Source organism: Pan paniscus, chromosome 7, assembly GCF_029289425.2.
Source record: "Pan paniscus chromosome 7, NHGRI_mPanPan1-v2.0_pri, whole genome shotgun sequence".
In the NCBI taxonomy this organism is placed as follows: Eukaryota; Metazoa; Chordata; class Mammalia; order Primates; family Hominidae; genus Pan; species Pan paniscus.
The window spans coordinates 61172619-61196280 of NC_073256.2; the positions used below are offsets into that span (position 1 = coordinate 61172619).

At 44.5% G+C, this 23662-nt stretch overlaps 1 protein-coding gene and 1 pseudogene across 1 annotated transcript in view; one reads left to right on the forward strand and one right to left on the reverse strand.

Annotated features, from left to right (window-relative positions):
- Nucleotides 1-22394, forward strand: part of CHRNB3 (cholinergic receptor nicotinic beta 3 subunit) — a 39202-nt gene extending 16808 nt beyond the window's left edge. The window contains exons 4-6 of the mRNA XM_003823278.6: nt 16726-16835; nt 17455-18337; nt 22254-22394. Of these exons, the coding sequence (XP_003823326.1) occupies nt 16726-16835; nt 17455-18337; nt 22254-22388 (1128 nt within the window). The 3' untranslated portion in view covers nt 22389-22394. The remainder of the gene's footprint in view (nt 1-16725; nt 16836-17454; nt 18338-22253) is intronic.
- Nucleotides 10962-15024, reverse strand: LOC129398614 (ribosomal protein uL30-like; annotated as a pseudogene).
- Nucleotides 22395-23662: the final 1268 nt, after the last annotated feature.

Consider the following 23662-nt stretch of genomic DNA (forward strand, 5'->3'; position numbering starts at 1 on the left):
GAGAAATCCACAGGCATGGAGCACACTGACACTTGGAAAAGTCAGCCCACTGACTGAAGTTCCCATTTAATAGAAGCAATGAGAATAATCGACTTTTTTGGGTATAAATATGTAAGGTACAAGTGCAGTTTTGTTACACAGATACATTTGTAGTGGTGAAGTCTAGGCTTCTAGAGTATCTAAATACTAATGTACATTGTAACCATTAGGTAATTTCTCATCCCTCATCCACCTCCCACCCTCCCACTCTTCCGAGTCTCCAATATCTATTGAGATTAATATACTTTAATTGTGTTTAATTCACAAATGCATAAATGAGGTTTATCTCATTTAAACCTCTCTACCACCTGACTTAGGAAAAGAGACATCATTACCCCTGTTTTATAGAGATAGAAGAGTCCAGTCCTCATCCGGCAGGAATCTGGGTTTCCTAACCCCTGGCCAGGATCTTTCTGGCCATATGCAGCCTCCTCCCTGAACACTAAGCCCTGCTTCTAGATCACAGGAGGAGCCAAAGCAGGAGAAACGAAGCTTCACATTCCAGAAAACTACAGAGGATATAGTCATTGCGACGTCCATTTGCACAGATTGAGTTTGGAGTGGGAAATGTTACAGTGGATATTAGTTAATACGCGCTGTTATGGCACAGACAATGTTGGGGCAGAAAAGAAAGGTCATTTTTATAACAGTGGGTGGCAAGAAGGGAAGGCTGCCTGCAACAGGAGGCATTGAGCTCTGCCATGATGTTATTTTTATGCTTTTTAAAAAGAGCTTTTTGGCCGGGCGTGGTGGCTCACGCCTGTAATCCCAGCACTTTGGGAGGCTGAGGCAGGTGGATCACAAGGTCAGGAGATTGAGACCATCCTGGCTAACACGGTGAAACCCCATCTCTACTAAAAATAAAAAATAAAAAAAATTAGCCAGGCGTGGTGGTGGGCACCTGCAGTCCCAGCTACTTGGGAGGCTGAGGCAGGAGAATCGGTTGTACCTGGGAGGCGGAGCTTGCAGTGAGCCGAGATCGTGTTACTGCACTCCAGCCTGGACGACAGAGCAAGACTCTGTCTCAAAACAAAACAAAACAAAACAAAACTTTTTAAAGCTATATGGATTAAAGAAAGCTGAATGATTAAAAAAAAACCATGAAAAAAAGAAAACCAAGATAAAACAGATATTTATAAGAAGCTATCATTGGTGTTTTACACAGATCTTAGTTCCAGAGCAGCTAATAATAATATTTAAGATTTACTGAGTACTTATTAAGTGCCCAGGCACTATGCTAACTGTGTAACGGGAATAATCCCATTGAATTTTCACAGCCATCCTATAAGGGAGGTTCTATTATAATCCTAACTTTGCAGATGAGGAAACAGAACTGGAGAGTGGAAGTGACTTGCCCAGGGTTAAGCACTGTTAGGGAAGTCGACTTATGTAGAGAAATCTTTCACTTGCCTTAGACTGGAGGGAGAGTTTGGAGAGTGTCCTGTTCTCCTGTTAGTCCTGTTCCTATATAATTTCCTAACCCTGGTCTTCTAAGGCTTTGATTCCTCAGTCTCCGGAACATCTGATGGAGTTGGTCTAGAAAGAATTCAGGAGAGAATGAAGTTAGGATCCACTCCATCTTCCATCCATTCACCAGGATTTATTGACATCCTATGTGCCAGGCGCCCTGCTAGATCCTGGATGTATAAAGAGCAACATACAGCACCGCCTGAAAGAAGAGGACATAGCGTTAGTTACCAAAAAATAATTACCATGATAAATAGCACAAAGAAAAGTACATATAAACCACTGTGGAGCTTAAAAAATGACGAGACAGGAAGAAAGTCAGGGAAAGCTCCCAGGAGGAGGGGATATTTAATTTGAGTCTTACAGGACTAACAGAAGTTCTACAAGCCAAAAAGGTGGAGAAGTTGTGAACCACCTGAATAGTGAATAGTAGTCCAATAACACCACTATCCAAAAGCTCTCACATTTGAGCAAACCCATTGGTAACTCTTTGCAATCATCTGTGTCCCTCAGTCAAAATGAAAACAAAAATGCCCAATTCCCCCTCTTTCCTCATTTGCCTCCCAGACACTGAAAAATGTTCTCTAATTCATATCCACATGGAGAAGAAAATTCTACATACTTGGAACAAAAGCATGTTCCATGGTAGCGCATGCAAATGAGATACTTGTGGGGTTTTTTAAGTCAATTCTCCTGTCTTATCCTCTGTTTCCATAGCTCTCCTCTGGTATATTTAGACACTCTTCTTCTATCCTCTCAACCAAAGAAAGAACTTTATAAAGCACAAATCTAGTGACATCCAGAGGAAGTCTTCTACATGGTGCTATTTTTATTTTATTGATTTTATTTTGCAAACTAGTTTGTCTTCCTCCTTTGTACTTCCAGACAGTAATCAAAACCCTATAAACTATAAATATATTGTTAACATTGACTCACTGGAACTATGTGAGAAAGTACTTACTGCCCCAGTCCCTCAGATCCTGCTCCATCATATCAAGGTTAGGAAAACGTGGAAAGCACCTTAGAGACAATGAAAATTAAACTGACCCTTTTTTTTTTTTTTTTTTTTTGAGATGGAGTCTTGCTCTGTCACCCAGGCTGGAGCGCACTGGCATGATCTCGGCTCAGTGCAACCTCCGCTTCCTGGGTTCAAGTAATTCTGCTTCAGCCTCCCGAGTAGCTGGGATTAAAGGCGCCGGCCACCACGCCCAGCTAATTTTTGTATTTTTAGTAGAGACGAGGGTTTCATCATGTTGGCCAGACTGGCCTCGAACTCCTGACTTCAGATTATCCACCCGCCTTGGCCTCCCAAAGTGCTGGGATTACAGGCGTGAGCCACTGTGCTGGGCGAAACTGACCTTTTTTGAAATGACACAAGGGTTGGCCGTTTTGCCTAGATGTTACAATAGAAATAATCACTATGACAACAAATGCCAAATTTACTCAATCCGTATTTCCTGAGAGCCTGCTCTGCACTGTGTAAGTGATGCAGGGCAGATGAACCCCAAAATTGGGGCTTAGTCTGGCTTCACCGAGGAAAGAACTCAAGGACAGCGGCCGCAGAGATACTGCTCCCTACAGACCACGGCTACCCACCAGCAGTGCGCCCAGGCGAGGGCTGCAGGCATATTTATACCCACCTTTAATTATATGCAAATTAAGAGGCAGTTTATGCAGAAATGTCTAGGTGGGTGGTAACTTCCAGGTCATTGCCATGGAAAGGGGTGGTAACTTCCGGGTATTGCCATGGCGATGGTAAACTGACATGGTGCCCTGGTGGCCCTGTCTTATGGAAAGCCGCTTCTGCCCGGCCCTGTTTAGCTAGTTCTCAATCTGGTCCGGTACCCGAGTCCCCGCCTCCAGAGTCAGTTTCACCTTCTGCCTCATAAGGCCCTGAGCTGGGCGCTGTTGTATATAAAAATAAGGCAATGAGAGGACTAAATGACCCGGCTTCACTGTAGCTGAGACAGTTTGTTCTCCTCTCCCCATGACAATCCTGAGGAAAATAAAACTGCTGGAATGTCTGCCAAGGCCAACATCTTAAAGTAACAGTGTCTTTCCAACAGCTGATGTCTGTTTTAGATCAACAAAAAGTTCAGCAAACATGAAGGTCTTATTGGATAGACCCCTGGAGCTGATTTCCCAGGAAAAATAAGAAGCAGACCTGTTGTGGAAAGGTCAGGCTAGTACTAGAGGTCTCGGTGATCTCCCCAAAAGTCTACCATCCGCAACCTGGAATGGCACTTACAAGTTCATGAATTCATCTCAGATCTTTACTCATGATCTGATTTTCCTTCCTTTTCTGCAACCTTACTCTGACCTTAGCAAAGGAGGCCAAGTTTGGACTTCTTACTCAAGTGGACCCTGGTAAGAATTGAGTAGGGGTCAAAAGGCCTACTGTATAAACTTGGGCAAGTCACTTCACCTCTCTGACCCTCAGTCTCTTCATCTATTAAATAGAGATGATGCCTAGCTCACAACAGTGTTGTCTGGGGGGTTACATGAGATAATGTATGTGAATGTGACTAGCTCAATAAATGTCACTTTCTGTTGCCATCTTTGAGCTTTCTCATCCTTTTTTTTTTTTTTTTTTTTTTTTTTGAGGCAGAGTCTCACTCTGTCACCCAGGCTGGAGTGTGGAGTACAGTGGCGCGATCTCGGCTCACCGCAACCTCCGCCTCCCGGATTCAAGTGATTCTCCCACCTCATCCTCCTGAGTAGCTGTGATTACAGGCATGTGCCACCACGCCTGGCTAATTTTTGTATTTTTAGTAAAGACAGAGTTTCACCATGTTGGCTAGGCTGGTCTGGAACTCCTGACCTCATGTGATCGCCTACCTGGGCCTCCAAAAGTGCTAGGATTACAGGGATGAGCCACCACGCCTGGCCTTCATCCTTAATAACAAATCACATTTCTTGGCCTTAACAACTCATGAATTTAACAGGAATATGAAACATATAATATGTCATGTTGGTGCCTTTAAGATTAAAATGAATCAACAAGAATTTGGCTTTAAGAATTTCACATCTAAGATGACTAGAGATCCCAGAGATGTCCCAGAGACTGCAAATCAAGACAACAGCAAAGGATATTTGTTCCTTATTATCTTTTGGTCCTATTAGCATTGAAGTAAGAATAATTTGGGGACTTGGCCGAGCGTGGTGGCTCACACCTGTAATCCCAGCACTTTGGGAGACTGAGGCAGGCAGATCACAAGGTCAGGAGATTGAGACCATCCTGGCTAACACAGTGAAACCCCGTTTCTACTAAAAATACAAAAAATTAGCCGGGCATGGTGGCGGGTGCCTGTAGTCCCAGCTACTCGGGAGGCTGAGGCAGGAGAATGGCGTGAACCTGGGAGGCGGAGCTTGCAGTGAGCCGAGATGGCGCCACTGCGCTCCAGCCTGGGTGACAGAGCGAGACTCTGTCTCAAAAACAAAAAAAAAAAAAAAAAAAAAAAAAAGAATAATTCGGGGACTTTGTTTATAGTTTTTTTTAAAGAGCCTTACGATTTAGGTTTAAATAAAATTTGGCTCTGGGTTGTGGTTTAGCTAGACATTTATGAGTGATCGTTCAGGTAATACATGTAAGAAAAGACAATTTTAAGGGATTATATATATTTGATATGGATTTGAAATTGCAATTTTCTGAATGAGGAAGCCCAGAGTTGGAGTGTTTTTCCATTTTTTTCTTAGTCATAGATTAACTTTGATATTTGGCTCTGACATATCCTGTGCGATCCTGTTTCCTGCAAAAACACAGCTCTCAAGCTGGGAACTGCTGTGATGTGGAGCTGGTGTTTGACGACGGCTTTGAGCATCTCAGCTAGAACACACTATGCAAACACGGAATATTATTTCTCATCTCTTACCCTAAGAAGGGAGAGACAGGAGCTTAATCCCCAGATGCCACCAGGGTTTCAGAGAGAACAAAGAAGTGACCAGAAAACCTCGCAGCCCCTTAGAGAATGAGATAGAGGTTTGGGCTCTGGCTGCTCAGCTGGGCACTGCTGACTCTGCCACTTGCAAATGTCCTGTGGCTTGTGCCATTCTAAACCCACAGAGGTCCTGGTCTACAGGGCACAGCCAGCTCTGTGGTGAACACACATCCTGGCAGGAATTGGGTGGGCTGGGCATGGTGGCTCCTGCCTATAATCCCAACACTTTGGGAGGCCAAGGCAGGAGGATCATTTGAGGCTAGGAGTTTGAAACCAGCCTGGTCAACATAGGGAGTCCCCTGTCCGTACAAAAAATAAGAAAAATTAGCCAGGCGTGGTGGTGCATACCTGTAGTCATAGCTACTAGGGAGGCTGAGGTTGGAAGATGGTTTGAGCCCAGGAGGTTGAAACTGCAATGAGCTATGATCACACCACGGCACTCCAGCCTGGGCGACAGAGTGAGACCCTGTCTAAAAACAACAGAAAAGGAACTGGATGAGCCCTCTGATAGGAATCTCAGGGAGAACGCTCTGTGATTCCCTGTCTGATAGCAGAAGGACACTAAGGTTGTGAAGAATGCTCTCTCACCCTTGCAAAGCAATGCAGCAGCTGGAGATCAGTGACTCGTCCAAGTTGTACAGCTAGTAAAGCACAGTCCTAGTGTGGAGCTCAGGGCTTGTGAGTGGAGTCCAGTGTGCTTTCTCTTTTGAGGCCACCAGTGTTAGCAGTATTGACCACAAGTCCCACCTAGCCTCTTTTTCTTTGCTGGTTAGGAGCAACTGAGTCTGCTCTAGATCCCTTTAAAATCCTCCTCAAGGATCTGAAGGCAGCCCGCATTCATGATCTCCTTCCTTCCTGCCCCAGCACCTTCCCATAGGCAGTTCCATCTTTGGCCAGCCTTCCTTCCCCACGCGACCCTGCCCCACTCAGAAGCCTTCTTTTTTTTTTTTTTTTTTTTTTTGAGATGGAGTCTTGCTCTGTCACCAGGCTGGAGTGCAGCGGCACGATCTCGGCTCCGCCTCCCGGGTTCAAGCGATTCTCCTGCCTCAGCCTCCCGAGCAGCTGGGACTAAAGACGCGTACCACCACGCCCAGCTAATTTTTGTATTTTTAGTAGAGACAGGGTTTCACCATGTTGGCCAGGATGGTCTCGATCTCTTGACCTCGTGATCTGCCCGCCTTGGCCTCCCAAAGTGCTGGAATTACAGGCATGAGCCACCGCGCCCAGCCCTCAGACTCCTTCTTACCCTGCATGTTTAGTCTAAATGTCGTCTCCATGGAAATGCCTTCCCTGTCTACTCCACTGTTCTGTATCCCATACCCAAACTGTCTCCTTTATAGCAACTGTCAGGAGGTGTGGGTATTTGTTAGTTGACTGGTTTATCATCTGAGTCAGCCCCAGGATAAGAGGTCGAGGCAGCCGTGCTCAGTGCTAGTACATGCCTTGCATATTTGATGAATGAATGAACTCTTTGAAAACAGTGAGCCCCATAAACCACTATCTCTGTTTTATCTCTGGTCACAGCTGTTAATCCTGCTGTTGAAGGTCAGGTAAGCAACACAAATCTTTCTGACTTAAAAATACCTCCCCTTGAGGCTTGCCCTAGTTCTCTTAGAACAATTTATAAAGCTAGTATTTGTTTGCTGCAGTTTTGCAATTTGCAACAAGACAGAAGTGCTAGAATTTTAGTCATCCCCCATCCTCCTTTGCAGGATAGAACTGGGTGTAGGTAAAGACCTTCGGTGCCTGTAGAAGGAAGGAAACTGGATCCAAGAAGCAGGTGATTTCATTTCCATCAATCTTTAGGTTCCAGATGGAGGAGCTGTGCATTTGGGCTCATTAGCTGTGCTCACTAAAGATGGACCTGGAGCATGACAGCACAGCCCTAGCTGGTCTGCCCAAGTCTGTGCCTGTCCCCAGTGCTCTTAGCTATGTGCTTGCAGGGTGCTGCAGCTGCATAGCCACCCAGGTTCTTCCCAGGATCAGCTGAGAACATTTTAGTTGCAAGTGACAGAAAACCTCACATAAACTAACACTAGCAAAAAGAGAACTTATTAGCTTTCACAATCGGAAAAGTCCAGGGATGGCTTTACCTGCAGCTTCATGCTGGGCCCCTGCTATATTCCCAGGACCTGGTTCCTCTCTGGGAGTCTCTGGGCTCCCTGTCCTCTGTGTTGATTCCATTCTCATCCATACCCTCCCCCGGAAGCAGGATGTCTACATCAACTCCAGACTCAAAATGCTTCCTATAAGCCAGGTGCAGTGGCTCACACCTGTAATCTCAGCACTTTGGGAGACTAAGGCAGGTGGATCACTTGAGCTCAGGAGCTGCAGACCAGCCTGGGCAATGTGGCAAAACTCTGTCTCTACAAAAAATACAATAATTAGCTGGGCATGGTGGTGCACTCCTGTAGTCCCAGATACTTGGGAGGCTGAGGTGGGAGGATCACTTGAGCCTGGGAGGCAGAGATGCAGTGAGCCGAGATCACACTACTGCACCCCAGCCTGGACAAAAGAGCGAGACTCTGTCTCAAACAAAACAAAACAAAACAAAAAACAAAACATTTCCTGTGTGCAAGTTTATCAGGGTAAGAGTGTCCCACCTCTTTTCCAGTGGTCTCAGAAGCCCTGTGGTGTCTTGCCAACTCTGATTTGGTTGCCTGTTGTCCCTGAAAATCACAGTGGGCAGGTCTGAGAGGCAGGCCTGGAGCAGAAGGATGCAGCAGCTCCCCCAAAAGCTGATGGATTGAGAGTGGAGTGAGGAGATGGATTGAGAGTGAGAGTGGAGTGGAGGAAACTGGGGTTCTGTTACCAAGAGAAAGGCAGGTGAATTCAAGGCAGCAGACATAGCACGTGTCCTTTTTATCTCCTAATCTGATTTCCTCCTCTTTGTATAAAGATCTCTTGGTGGCCAGGCGTGGTGGCTCACGCCTGTAATCCTAGCACTTTGGGAAGCCGAGGCGGGTGGATCACTTGAGGTCAGGAATTCGAGACCAGCCTGACCGACATGGCAAAACCCCATCTGTACTAAAAATACAAAAATTAGCCAGGTTTGGTGGCACATCCCATCTACTGGAGAGGCTGAGGCAGGAGAATGGCTTGAACCCAGGAAGTGGAGGTTGCAGTGAGCAGAGATCGCGCCACTGCACTCCAGCCTGGGCGACAGAGTGAGACGCCATTAAAAAGAAAAAAAAAAAAAGAAAAAAAAAAGATCTCTTGGTGTGCCCCTCCTACCCGTGGCCTTGCCGAAGCAGAGGATGACCAAAGGCCTGTGTCCCTGTGGCGCATTCCTCATCTCATAATTCTCCCATTGTTCATCACGGCACTTGGACACAGTACAGTATGATTTTTTGTATAATTCCCCCGACTTTTATTCATGTATTTACTTATTTATTTTGAAACAGGGCCTTGCTCTGTCTCCAAGGCTGGAATGCAGTGGTGCAATCACAGGTGCCTGCAGCCTTGAACACCCAGGCTCAAGTGATCCTCCCACTTCAGCCTCCAAAGTAGTTGGGACCACAAACACACAACTACAACCAGCTAATTTTTGTTGTTGTTTATTTTTTGAAGAGATGGGGTTTCCCTGTGTTGCCCAGGCTGGTCTCAAACTCTTGGGCTGAAGCGACCCACCTGCCTCAGCCTTCCAGAGTGCAGGGGGTTACAGACGTGAGCCACCTTGCCCAGCTCCCCCTTGGGGGAGGGATGGCTTTAACAGATATTTTACTGTTACTTATATATTTTACTATTTAGATATTTACTCGTATATTTTACTGTTTAGATATTTACTAACATATTGTAAGTAATAGGATATCCTATTACTTAGATATTTACTAAAATATCGTAATAGGATATCCTATTACTTAGATATTTACTAAAATATCGCAACAGGATATCGTATTACTTATTTTACTATTGCTTATATTTTATTATTACTTTTAACAGACATTTCACTGTATTTTACTGTTTGCCTTTTAACAGGTGTTTTGCTATTAAGGCCAAACAGTTTTTCTGTTCTATCATTGTTTTTTTTTGTTTTCTCTCTTTGATGGAGAGGAGATGAAATGAGCTGCTGTTTAGCCTGAGTACACCGTTGTGCTTTATATCTATCAGCACCAGAAATACCCCTGAGAGCTGAGCCGTAGAAAGCTTTCTAGAAACAAATGAACTTATGAAGCATTTTAAGCTACAGGTTTTCCCACTGCAGTGCATCATGGGGAGAGGTAAAAGCGTGGAGGATCTGGCTTCAGGCAGACCTTAGCTTAAAGCCCATTAAGGCCACCAGGCTGCACATCTCCTGGGGGCCCCCTTCACAGCAGACTCAGTGTGCAGGGCACCTCTGGAGTTGTGGCTGCACGGATGACCCAGCCATGTGCAGCAGCCTTGAATCCCGTTTCCCTCACTGACTAGCTGTGTGGCCTTGGACAGGTATTTGAACTCTCTAAGTGCTGGTTGCCTCATCTAATACAGCATTAATAAATATTTATTATATTTTAGTCTGGTTGTGGTGGCTCACGCCTGTAATCCCAACACTTTGGGAGGCTAAGGCAGGTGGATTACCTGAAGTCAGGAGTTCGAGACCAGCCTGGCCAAAAGGGTGAAACCCCGTCTCTATTAAAAATACAAAAATTAGCTGGGCGTGATGGTGGATGCCTGTAATACCAGCTACTAAGGAGGCTGAGGCAGGAGAATCGCTTGAACCCTGGAGGCAGAGGTTGCAGTGAGCCAAGATTGCGCCACTGTACTCCAGCCTGGGCAACAAGAGCGAAACTCCATCTCAAAAAAAAAGAAAAAGAAAAGAAACCTAGGCTGGGTGCAGTGGCTCACGCCTGTAATCCCAGCACATTGGGAGGCTGAGGCGGGCAGATCACCTGGTCAGGAGTTCGAGACCAGCCTGACCAACATGACAAAACCCCAAACAAACCTCAGGAAACTAGTAATAGAAGGAATCCTCCTTAATCTAATAAAGGATATTTACAAAAACCCCTAACACCTAACATAAACACTTAATGGTGAACAACTAAATGCTTTCCCCCAAAGTTCAAGAACAAGGCAAGGATATCCTACTTAAACATAATACTACTCAGTAATTTTTTTTTTTGGAACATAGACTCACAGCAGAGACAAGTGAACATTTATTTTTGTGCCTTTCTTCCTATGTGTATTTCAAGTCTTTTTCAAACAAAGGCCCCAGGAATCTCCAGATTCAATTATGTCCCTAGGGTTGGTCGACTGCTACAGGAGTCTTAGGGAGCCTTGGACAAATGCTAGAGTTACTCATTTACCAACATTAAACTCTAGGATAGAAGATGCAGCAAAGCAGGACTCCTTCCTCCATGGAATGTGCTGATTTCAGATGAGGCGGCAGCCAATGTAGAAAACGCTGGAATTGGCCGGGCGTGGTGGCTCACGCCTGTAATCCCAGTACTTTGGGAGGCCGAGGCGGGCGGATCACCTGAGGTCAGGAGGTCGAGACCATCCTGGCCAACACGGTGAAACCCCATCTCTACTAAAAATACAAAAAAAATTAGCTGGGCATGGTGGCAGGCGCCTGTAGTCCCAGCTACTTGGGAGACTGAGGTGGGAGAACTGGCTTGAACCCGGGAGGCGGAGGTTGCAGTGAGCCGAGACTGTGCCACTGCACTTCCAGCCTGGGCAACAGAGTGAGACTCCGTCTCAAAAAACAAAAAAAGAAAACACTGGAATTTTTTCCTTGGAACTGGACTGTGATGAGAGGTGCTTGCCATGAACATAAGCTACTGTCTTTTCTTTTTTCTTTCTTTCTTTTTTTTTTTTTGAGACAGAGTTTTGCTCTTATTGCCCAGGCTGGAGTGCAATGGCGCAATCTTGGCTCACTGCAACCTCTACCTCCAGGGTTCTAGCAATTCTCCTGCCTCAGCCTCCCTAGTAGCTGGGATTACAGGCATGTGCCACCATGCCCGGCTAATTTTTGTATTTTTAGTAGAGATGGGGTTTCTCCATGTTGGTCAGGCTGGTCTCAAACTCCCGACCTCAGGTGATCTGCCCACCTCGGCCTCCCAAAGTGCTGGGATTACAGGCGTGAGCCACCACACCCGGCCAGCTACTGTCTTTTCTTTGACCCTTCCTTTCCAGTTTTTGAAGATAAAGCAGGAAATAATCTTCTCTGAAGATACTTGATAAAAATTCCCCAAAATACAAAAACACATGCTTCCACTTCATTGATAAAAATTTACTGCAGTTTGGCACCTGGGTCTAGTTCAGCTGGCAGATGAGCTGATTGATGCATTCACCCCGATAGCCAGGTATGCCCATCTCCTTGAGGAAGCCCACTCTATTTTTGGTAGCATGACGGGCCACTGAGAGGTGGAAAGGGCACAAGAACCATGAGATCTCCTGGAAATGCTTCTCCAGGTGCTCCTCAATCACTGTGTTGTCTGTCAGAGGGATGGTCTTATTCTTGACCTTGACTTGTCCACGTTTCAAAATTAGTTCCCAGACAGACTTCAGATTTGGAAATCCCTAGGTCACATAAGTTTCCACTATATGCAGCATTTTTAGGTTCTGGGGGGTGACTTTTACAAAGACACCACTAAAAATTTTCTTTGGGCAAAGTCTCGCAATGGTTCTCTGCACCAGTAAACTCACGCCATCAATCCTTTCGATGCGTACAACAAAGGCATGTTTATCTGGCAATTCCAAGGTGTGGTTTCACTTCTAGTCGTCTGAGACGTACCTTGTCACGTTTCTGTCACCAGGAATCTTGTAGGAATGATTCCAGTTGTTTAAACCTGAGCCCTTTTCCTTTTCTCTGCTCCTTCTTTGCCAAAAGTGCCTGCTTTGCCTGGGTGGCTTTGAGGGCTTGATAAGCTGTCCTCATTTTCAGGAGATTTTCTAGAACCAAAGGGATTTTTCTTTGCTCTTGCTCTGCCATCTTTCTAGTGTTGCAGCTACTACTACTCAGTAATTAAGGCAAGGAAAAGCAGTCAAAGTTATTCAGATTGGAAAGGAAGAAATAAAATGCTCCACTTGCAAATGACATAATTGTCTATGTAGAAAATCTACAGAAAAGATCCCAAAATTAAGTGAGGTAAGCCAGGTCACAGGACATATGGTCAATATGCAAAAGTCGATTGTATATTTAGGTACTAACAATGAACGACTGGAATTTTAAAAATCAAATGACTTTTTTTTTTTTTTTTTGAGATACAGTCTAGCTCTGTCATCCAGAGCCAAGCTCTGTCATCCAGGCTGGAGTGCAGTGGCGCGATCTCAGCTCACTGCAACCTCCGCCCCCAAGTTCAAGCGATTCTCCTACCTCAGCCTCCTGAGTAGCTGGGATTACAGGCACCCACCATCATGCCCGGCTAATTTTTGTAGAGACAGGGTTTCACCATGTTGGCCAGGCTGATCATGAACTCCTGACTTCAGGTGATCCACCCGCCTTGGCCTGCCAAAGTGCTGGGATTACAGGCGTGAGCCACTGCCCCTGGCCTATTTAGGTATAAATCTAACTAAATATGTGCAATGCCTGTAAGCCTAAAACTGCAAAACACTAACAAAACAACAACAACAAAAAATCAAGACCTAAGTAAATGGAGACATAAATAATATTCCTGGGCCAGGAGAATCTATATTATGATGCCAGTTCTCACCAAACTAATCTGTATATTCAAATCAATCACAATTAAAATCTTGGCAGGATATCTTATAGATAGCCACAAGCAGATTCAAAAATTTGCCTAAAGCTATAATAACCAAGACAGTGTGATATTGTCAAAAAGACAGATACACAGGGCCGGGCACCGTGGCTCACACCTGTAGTCCCAGCATTTTGGGAGGCCAAGGTGGCTGGATCACTTGAGGTCAGGAGTTCGAGACCAGCCTGGCCAACATAGTGAAATCCTGTCTCTACTAAAAACACAAAAATTAGCCGGGCGTGGTGGCACATGCCTATAATCCCAGCTACTTGGGAGGCTGAAGCATGAGAATTACTTGAACCTGGGAGGTGGAAGTTGCAGTGAGACGAGATCCCACCACTGCACTCCAGCCTGGGCGATAGAGTGAGACTCTGTCTCGAAAAAAAAAAAAAAAAAGAAAGAAGAAAGAAAGACAGATACACAGATCAGTGAAACAGAACAGTCCAGGATGGACCCATGCACATACACAGTTAACTACATTTTGACAAATGTACAAAGGAAGTTCCGTGGATAATGTTTAGTCTTCTCCACAAAAGGTGCTGACAATTGGACATTCATATGCAAAAGAAAATGAACCTCAACCCATTCCTGCACCTTTATAAAAGATTAATGGAAAATGGATCTTAGACTTAAGTCGAAGCTGGTGGGTTACAAGGTCAAGAGATCGAGACCATCCTGGCCAACATGGTGAAACCCCATCTCTACTAAAAATACAAAAATCAGCTGGGCATGGTGGTGTGCACCTGTAGTCTCAGCTACTCGGGGGCCTGAGCCAGGGGAATCGCTTGAACCCAGGAGGCAGAGGTTGCAGTGAGCCGAGATTCTGCGACTGCACTCCAGCCTGGCGACAGAGCAAGACTCTGTCTCAAAAAACAAACAAACAAAAAACTACAAAATTTCTAGGAGAAAGCATACGAGAAAATCTTCGTGACCCTGTGTTAAGCAAAGATTTCTTAGATATGACACAATCCATAAACAATAAAACTGATAAAATGAACTTTTAGAATTTCTGACTTGTGAAAGACATTAGTAAGAGGAAAAAAAGACTGAGAGAAGATGTTTGTAAATCAAATATTTGACAAACCACTTTTATTCAGAATGTATAAAGAACTCTAAAAACTCAGTAAGAAAACAAACAACTTGATTAAACATTATGCACTTCACCAAATAAGATACATGGATGACAGATAAACACATGAAGATATTCATGATTAGTCATTAGGAAAATGCATATTAAAAAGCACAATGAATCTGGGCTCAATGGCTCATGCCTGTAATCCCTACACTTTGGGAGGTGAGGCAGGAGAATTGCTTGAGCCTAGGGGTTCAAGACCAGCCTGGGCAACATAGGCAGACTTCATTTCTACAAAGCAAAACAATTAGCCGGTTGTGGTGGTATACACCTGTGGTCCCAGCTACTTGGGAGCCTGAGGCGGGAGCAGAAGGATCACTTGAGCCCAGGAGGTTGAGGCTGTAGTGAATCATGATGTCACCATAGCACTCCAGCCTGGGAAAAAGAACAAGATCCTGTCTCAAATTAAAAAAACAAAACAAAACAAAAAACAAACATGAAGAATCTAAATGCATTGCTAAGTAAAGAAGTCAGAATTGAAATGTTATGTTGATTCCATTTACATGACATGCTAGAAAAGCTGAAATTATAGAAACAGAGAACAAATCAGGGATTTCCGAGGGCTGGAAATGCAGGAGGGGTTGATTACAAAAGGGCAGCACCTGGGAAATATTTTGGGCAAAAAAACTGTTTTGTCGTCTTAATGCCTGCAGTTATTATACAGCTATTTGCATTAATAACTGTAAACCAAAGAGTGAATTTTATTGTAAGTAAATTTTTATGAAGTGCATAAAGTGGAATTGAAACAAACCACAAATGCTACTGTAAGTGAGTTCCCTCCAAGAGCTCTGAGACTCAGACCTACCAATGATAGTAAGAGTCTCCTTAGCAGGAGACAAATTATTCCTAGGAAGGAGATTATATTTGCTCTTCAAAATAGGAAGAGGAGGAAGAAAAAAAGAGAAGCCCATGAGCACCAAGTAAACATGGTGAATACTTTATTATTGGGCTCTTAAATTGTCAGTTTCATATGCATGATTTCCCATAAATATCATGCCATTGGCCGGGCACGGTGGCTCACACCTGTAATCCCAGCACTTTGGGAGGCCGAGGCGGGCAGATCATGAGGTCAGGAGATTGAGACCATCCTGGCTAACATGGTGAAACCCCGTCTCCACTAAAAAATACAAAAAAAATTAGCCGGGCGTGGTGGCGGGCACCTGTAGTCCCAGCTACTCAGGAGGCTGAGGCAGGAGAATGGCGTGAACCTGGGAGGCAGAGCTTGCAGTGAGCCGAGATCACGCCACTACACTCCAGCCTGGGCAACAGAGCGAGACTCCATCTCAAAAACATAAATAAATAAATAAATAAATATCATGCCATTTTGTTATACTTCAGATTCTAGCTTTTTAAAGGCCCATACATCCTAAACTTTGTTTTTTGGGGATCAAGTCTCAAAAATGTTGTCTAAGGTAGACAATGTTTCCTCTGGGGTGTGGAGTTCCATCATTTGTCAGGCATCATGCATATTTCAGTATTTTACCATCTAGTGACATCATCCATCTGCTGACTCCTGATGTTTTAATGACAAAGTTGGCATCACTGGGCTCCGGGAAGCGTCATGCTGGGCATGCCCTTCTAACTCTCTGAACTCCTGCATCCTTACTCACCTATCCACATGAGGGGCTGTAGAATAGAAAATTTTAATTTTCAGGTCAGATTTCCTATGATTCTGAACCCTAAAATCTTTTTAATAGAGTCCACTCTGCTGTGATTGGGTCATCCATACATCATCCTCTTGACCTTCACAGTCTGATCAATTCGTGGTCAGGTTTATTTATCTGGATTCATCAGCCCCTGTAAAACATGCCATGTGATTTCATCCTTATGAAGAAAAATGTGTAAGTGCCTGGAGGCTAACGATATTAGGAATGCAATTTAAAATTATAATTGGGAGCTCCAAAAATAAATTCAGATTAAAACTTAAAAGAAAATGCTGGGAAAACATTTTTTTATTGGATATAAGTTCTAATGTGATCAAGAAGAATTCATGGAAAATGGATGTCTCATATTAACATAGCAGGTGGATGTTCGTCCAAGCCTCTTGAGTGGTGTTTAAAATCACTTGTACAAGTTAGCATGTGATTTAAGTATCACTGGACCCACCCTCCTAGAATAAACTGAATTAGACACATCATTGCTTTTCTTTTGTTTGTTTGTTAAGAGAAAATAGGATGAAAAGATAGATCATGAATTAGTGGCGTTTGTTGTAGAGCCTCTTCATGGTGAGGCAGATACAGTAATTTTGGAAATATGTAATATGCAAAGTGTGTGGGCCTGGGTGAGATCAGAGGCCAGGCTGGCTCAAGGTGAATCCTGTACTGAGTCCCCAGTAGGGTCACGCAGTCCAATCGGGACAATTTCCTTTTCTTAATAAAACAGTGGCTTGATAAAGCTAACAGAAACTTGAAGATTTCAAGATCTAATACACTGAACTTTCGGAATAAAATCACAGTGTACTAATTTCATGCAGGAATGGACAGACCACAAGTTACGCTGGAATCCTGATGATTATGGTGGGATCCATTCCATTAAAGTTCCATCAGAATCTCTGTGGCTTCCTGACATAGTTCTCTTTGAAAAGTAAGTATCACATTGTTTCTTACTTATGGGGAAAAAAATAAATTTTTTAAAAAGTGAAAAAAAGAAAAGTAAGTATCACAGAAGAAAACAATTTTGGTCAGATTAACACTAGGAATAGAAAATTCTGATTCAGGCAAAATACTTAAAAGAAATATTCAATTTTAAATAAAAAAAATTGTTTATTAAAACAGTTACCTGGCGTTGTGGTAGAAAAGTCCTAAAATAGCGCAGGGTGCGGTGGCTCATGCCTGTAATCCCAGCACTTTGGGAGGCCGAGGCGGGCAATTCATGAGGTCAGGAGTTCGGGACCAGCCTGGCCAACATGGCGAAACCCTGTCTCTACTAAAAATACAAAAACTTAGCTGGGCATGGTGGCCGGTGCCTGTAATCTCAGCTACTTAGGAGGCTGAAGCAGGCAAATTGCTTGAACCCGGGAGGCGGAGGTTGCAGTGAGCCGAGATGGCGCCATCGCACTCCAGCCCGGGCGATAGAGTGAGACTCCATCTCAAAAAAGAAAAGAAAAGAAAAGTCATAAAATAGAAATAGTCAATGCTGGGAAAAAGAACAAAAACTAGCAGGTGCTCCACCGACTGCTAAGGTGAAACTGCTTTGATTGCAGCGCTGACGGCCGCTTCGAAGGCTCCCTGATGACCAAGGTCATCGTGAAATCAAATGGAACTGTTGTCTGGACCCCTCCCGCCAGCTACAAAAGCTCCTGCACCATGGACGTCACGTTTTTCCCGTTCGACCGACAGAACTGCTCCATGAAGTTTGGATCCTGGACTTATGATGGCACCATGGTTGACCTCATTTTGATCAATGAAAATGTCGACAGAAAAGACTTCTTCGATAACGGAGAATGGGAAATACTGAACGCAAAGGGGATGAAGGGAAACAGAAGGGACGGCGTGTACTCCTATCCCTTTATCACATATTCCTTCGTCCTGAGACGCCTGCCTTTATTCTATACCCTCTTTCTCATCATCCCCTGCCTGGGGCTGTCTTTCCTAACAGTTCTTGTGTTCTATTTACCTTCGGATGAAGGAGAAAAACTTTCATTATCCACATCGGTCTTGGTTTCTCTGACAGTTTTCCTTTTAGTGATTGAAGAAATCATCCCATCGTCTTCCAAAGTCATTCCTCTCATTGGAGAGTACCTGCTGTTCATCATGATTTTTGTGACCCTGTCCATCATTGTTACCGTGTTTGTCATTAACGTTCACCACAGATCTTCTTCCACGTACCACCCCATGGCCCCCTGGGTTAAGAGGCTCTTTCTGCAGAAACTTCCAAAATTACTTTGCATGAAAGATCATGTGGATCGCTACTCATCCCCAGAGAAAGAGGAGAGTCAACCAGTAGTGAAAGGCAAAGTCCTCGAAAAAAAGAAACAGAAACAGCTTAGTGATGGAGAAAAAGTTCTAGTTGCTTTTTTGGAAAAAGCTGCTGATTCCATTAGATACATTTCAAGACATGTGAAGAAGGAACATTTTATCAGCCAGGTGAGTAAACTGGTATTCCTGATAATGCTGCCATAAAGGTAGGCCAAAGACAAATATTTTGACATCTGTTTACAATAAAATATTGTCATGGTTTAAATGTGACATTATATAAGACATGCTTTTTATACATATAACATTTAAAGCAAGCCCTGACATAACATAGCGACATTAGTATGAATTTTTAGGAAGTAGTTCACAAAAACATAAGGAGCAAAAGTGAAGCAACTGTTGATTAAGCAACTGTTGATTAAGCATTGTTTCTTATAATTCTATATTAAATAATTCAATTACACATTTTAAGTTGGTTAGCCTGGTTTCTGGTAATTTATCTTTCATTTTTCATTGGATGATAAATATGTTCAACCACAGTATTTAGAAAGAATGAGATTTTTAAATTAATATAAAATGTAGTGTTACAACAGATATTTTGGTGAGGAAAGAGGATGTGGTTATTTAGTTTACAGATTTTTTTTTTTAAGTGTGAGCCAGGCACAGTGGCTCATACCTGTAATCCCAGCACTTTGGGAGGCCAAAGCGGGTGTATCACTTGAGCGCAGGAGATCGAGACCAGCCTGGACAACATAGTGAGACCCTGTCTCTACAAAAAATTTAAAAATTAACTGGGTGTGGGTGGGCGTGCTTGTCCTAGCACTTTGGGAGGCTGAGGCAGGAGGATGACTTGAGGCCAGAATTGAGACCAGCCTGGGCAATAAAGCAAGACCCTCATCTCAGAAAAAAGAAAAAGAAGAAGATAAAAGAGAAGGAGAAAGAAAAGAAGTAGTGTGGGAAGAGTGTGAATTTCAGACTGAAAACAGTCCTGGGTTCAGATGATAATCTGAATGACTTAAGACAAGTTACTTAACCTGAGCCTCAGTTTTCTGAACCTTACCTTGAAAAGTTTGTGTGAGGATTAAATGACATAAAATACTAACATGCACAGTGTACCCAGCACACAGGGGCTCAGCTCCGTTGTATAAGCAGTCAACAAGTGTGAATTCTCACCTTTCTAATTATCATCCTCATCCTTCTTCTTCTTTTTTTTTTTTTTTTTTTGAGATGGAGTCTTGCTCTGTCACCCAGGTTGGAGTGCGGTGGCGTGATCTCAGCTTACTGCAACCTCCGCCTGCTGGGTTCAAGCGATTCTCCTGTCTCAGCCTCCCGAGTAGCTGGGACTACAGGTACACACCACCACACCTGGCTAATTTTTCTTGAATTTTCATTAGAGATGGGGTTTTGCCATGTTGGCCAGAATGGTCTCGAACTCCTGACCTCGGGTGATCCACTGCCTCAGCCTCCCAAAGTGCTGGGATTACAGGCATGAGCCACCGTGACCAGCCCATTCTTCTAAACAGTCCTTCCCCAGTGGAATGAAAATATTATTTGACGTGCAGATATTAAGCTTAAAAAGTGATCTGTTGGGCCGGGCACAGTGGCTCATGCCTGTAATCCCAGCACTTTGGGAGGCCAAGGTGAGTGGATCACGAGGTCAACAGATCAAGACCATCCTGGCCAACGTGGTGAAACCTGATCTCTACTAAAAATACAAAAATTAGCCAGGCGTGGTGGCGGGTGCCTGTAGTCCCAGCTACTTGGGAGGCTGAGGCAGGAGAATCACTTAAACCTGGGAGGCAGACGTTGCAGTGAGCTGAGAGTGCACCACTGCACTCCACTCCAGCCTGGTGACAGAGCGAGACTCCATCTCAAAAAAAAAAAAAAAAAAAAAGTGATCTGTTGCCTAAAGCAAGTTACATATTTTCAATTTATATAATAACTTCAATTTATAGGGTTCAAGTATTTTACTCTAAAATTGATGAAAATTAGTGCCAAGAGCCTGATCCCGTAAACAAACTGATGAAAGAATTTTTTTTTTTTTTTTTTTTGAGATGGAGTCTTGCTCTGTCGCCCAGGCTGTAGTGCAGTAGCTCGATCTCAGCTCACTGCAAGCTCCGCCTCCCGGGTTCGTGCCATTCTCTAGCCTCAGCCTCCCGAGTAGCTGGGACTACAGGCGCCCACCACCACGCCTGGCTAATTTTTTGTGTTTTTAGTAGAGACAGGGTTTCACTGTGTTAACCAGGATGGTCTCGATTTCCTGACCTCGTGATCCGCCCACCTCGGCCTCCCAAAGTGCTGGGATTACAGGCCTGAGCCACCGCACCTGGCCAAGAATTTTTTTTAGAAATATCCTTCTACATTTTCTCTTGCGTTCACAGACACTGCCTCATATATCCTCTCTCTTAACAATCTGTCATGTTTTTCATCCACTTAAAATTGTTTTTAAAAGCACTAGAAAAGTGACTGCTGCTAGACAAGAAACATTCAGCTGTCAAGTTGGGAGAATTTTTTTGTTTGTTTCTTACCATCTTTTAAAAGCACTAATACAGGGCCGGGCGCGGTAGCTCACGCCTGTAATCCCAGCACTTTGGGAGGCCGAGGCGGGCGGATCACGAGGTCAGGAGACAGAGACCATCCTGGCTAACAGAGTGAAACCCTGTCTCTACAAAAAATACAAAAAATTAGCCAGGCGTGGTGGCCGGCGCCTGTAGTCCCAGCTACTCGGGAGGCTGAGGCAGGAGAATGGTGTGAACCCAGGAGGCGGAGCTTGCAGTGAGCCAAGATCACGCCACTGCACTCCAGCCTGGGCGACAGAGCAAGACTCCGTCTCAAAAAACAAACAAACAAACACTAATACAGGCCAGGTGTGGTGGCTCACGCCTGTAATCCTAGAACTTTGGGAGGCCGAGGCGGGTGGATCACCTGAGGTCAGCAGCTCGAGACCAGCCTGGCTAACATGGTGAAACCCCGTCTCTACTAAAAATACAAAAATTAGCTGGGCATGGTGACGAGTGCCTGTAATCCCAGTTACTCGGGAGGCTGAGGCAGGAGAATCACTTACACCCAGGAGGTGGAGGTTGCAGTGAGCCAAGATTGCACCACTGCAGCCTGGGTGGCAGAGCGAGACTATGTCTCAAAAAAGCAAAACAAAACAAAACAAAACAAAAACCTAATACAAAGATTTCTTTTTTTTCCCCAAGACGGAGGACATTTATTTACTCTAGAGGGATGAGGACTCCCCTTCCTTTCAGACTTCCCCAGCCAGTCGTGCCTTGACTTTGTGTTTATGGACCTGTTGCCCACTCTCTGCACCTCCCCTTCCTAATAAAGGGGACTCAGTCTCTTGTCTCCTTCATGAATTCCTGTCTTGTCCTGGTCGGTTCTCCTTGGCAGCACCCTTCCTTCTGGAGCTGCAGCACAGGTGGAGTGGAAGAAAAGAAAGCCTGTGACATTTGGCCACAAAAACTCTTAAATTATAAATTTGTGATTCTTTTCATACATGTATCAGGAAGCACCCTAGTAAGATATACTGGCTTACTAAGATATGCTCCGTCTCCTGGGTTCAAGCAATTCTCCTGCCTCAGCCTCCCAAGTAGCTGAGATTACAGGTGCCCGCCACCATGCCCAGCTAATTTTTGTATTTTTAGTAGAGAGGGAGTTTCACCATGTTGGCCAGGCTGGTCTTGAACTCCTGACCTCAGGTGATCCCCCCACCCCCAGGCCTCCCAAAGTGCTGGGATTACAGGCGTGAGCCACCGCACCTGGCCTATACTGACTCTTTATTCATGTAAAAATCAGACTTTTCCCATTCTGATCAGGAATGTTGACATATGCATACAGAATTCTATTGTTTCTATTTTCCTTCTTCAGTGCTGATGAGAGTGTTCCAAGCTGCTTCTTTTGGGCACAATTAGCGAAGTCCCTGAAAGAACCTGAGCCTGTAGTGTGGTTGGGACATTAGATGCGTTTTGAAAACTTAAGTAAATGCTATAAATCTGAATGTTACTCTTTTTAAATCCCTTGAGATGAATACAGAACAGTTGCTCAGTGTCTTGAGTGAAAGGCATCTTTTTCTCTTTTGCAGGTAGTACAAGACTGGAAATTTGTAGCTCAAGTTCTTGACCGAATCTTCCTGTGGCTCTTTCTGATAGTGTCAGTAACAGGCTCGGTTCTGATTTTTACCCCTGCTTTGAAGATGTGGCTACATAGTTACCGTTAGGAATTTAAAAGCCATAAGACTAAATTACACCTTAGACCTGACATCTGGCTATCGCACAGACAGAATCCAAATGCATGTGCTTGTTCTACGAACCCCGATTGCGTTGTCTTTGTGGAAATGGAACATCTCCTCATGGGAGAAACTCTGGTAAATGTGCTCATTTGTGGTTGCCATGAGAGTGAGCTGCTTTTAAAGAAAGTGGAGCCTCCTCAGACCCCTGCCTTGGCTTTCCCAGACATTCAGGGAGGGATCATAGGTCCAGGCTTGAGCTCACATGTGGCCAGAGTGCACAAAAAGCTGTTGCTACTTGGTGGAGGAACACCTCCTAGAAGCAGCAGGCCTCGGCGGCGGGTGAGGGGGGGTCCACCTGGAATTAAGGAGGTCTCGGTGTCGAGCTATCTGTGTGGGCAGAGCCTGGATCTCCCACCCTGCACTGGCCTCCTTGGTGGTTTTGTCTGAGCTGCAAACTGGGGCCGTGTTATGCTTCTTAGCAATGGGCCAGGCAAATCTCAACAAGGGTTTGGGGATTACACTGGCAGGACAGCTGGCACTGCACACTTAACAATAACACAGATTCCAAGTTGCCTGGCCTACCGAAGCAGGTGTTATTCATGGTTTATTCCCAGCATGATAAGGCTTTCAGATGGTGAAACTGGAGCCCACTGTGAGCTGTGACTTGCTTTAAGGTCATGCATACCAAAATAACTCACAATAGAAACAAAGTCCTTTGCTACCAGAAGTGGATTCATTAATACCCATTATCTTTTCCTAGTAAACTAGTGTACAGAACATTCTCTGATTAATGGTTTTTGATGTCACCTCGTCTAATCGGATCCATACCAACACTATCCCCTAGGCTCCACCTGCTGTTTCCCTGTCTCCTGGCACCTGGGTGGGCTTCACCCCCACCCACCATCATTCCTTCTCTAAGACTCCGAGGGGAGTCTGCTCAGGTTCTTCTTGCCCTCCAAAATTGCTGCCTCTGCCCAATCCTTCCTGAATTTTAGCTTAAAGCAATTTTTCTCTCTGCCCAGTTATAAATCCAAATCCCTTTCTGGAGTACTTTTAGGCATGGCTCTTGCAAGCAGTTTGCAATCTAGGCTGGGTGGAGTGGCTCACACCTGTAATCCTACCACTTTGGGAGGTCAAATCAGGAGGATTGCTTGAGGCCAGGAGTTTGAGACCAGCCTGCTCTCTACAGCAAGACCCTGTCTCTACAAAAAATTTACAAAATTAAAATTTTAACAATTTTAAATAGTGATGTGTGCCTACAG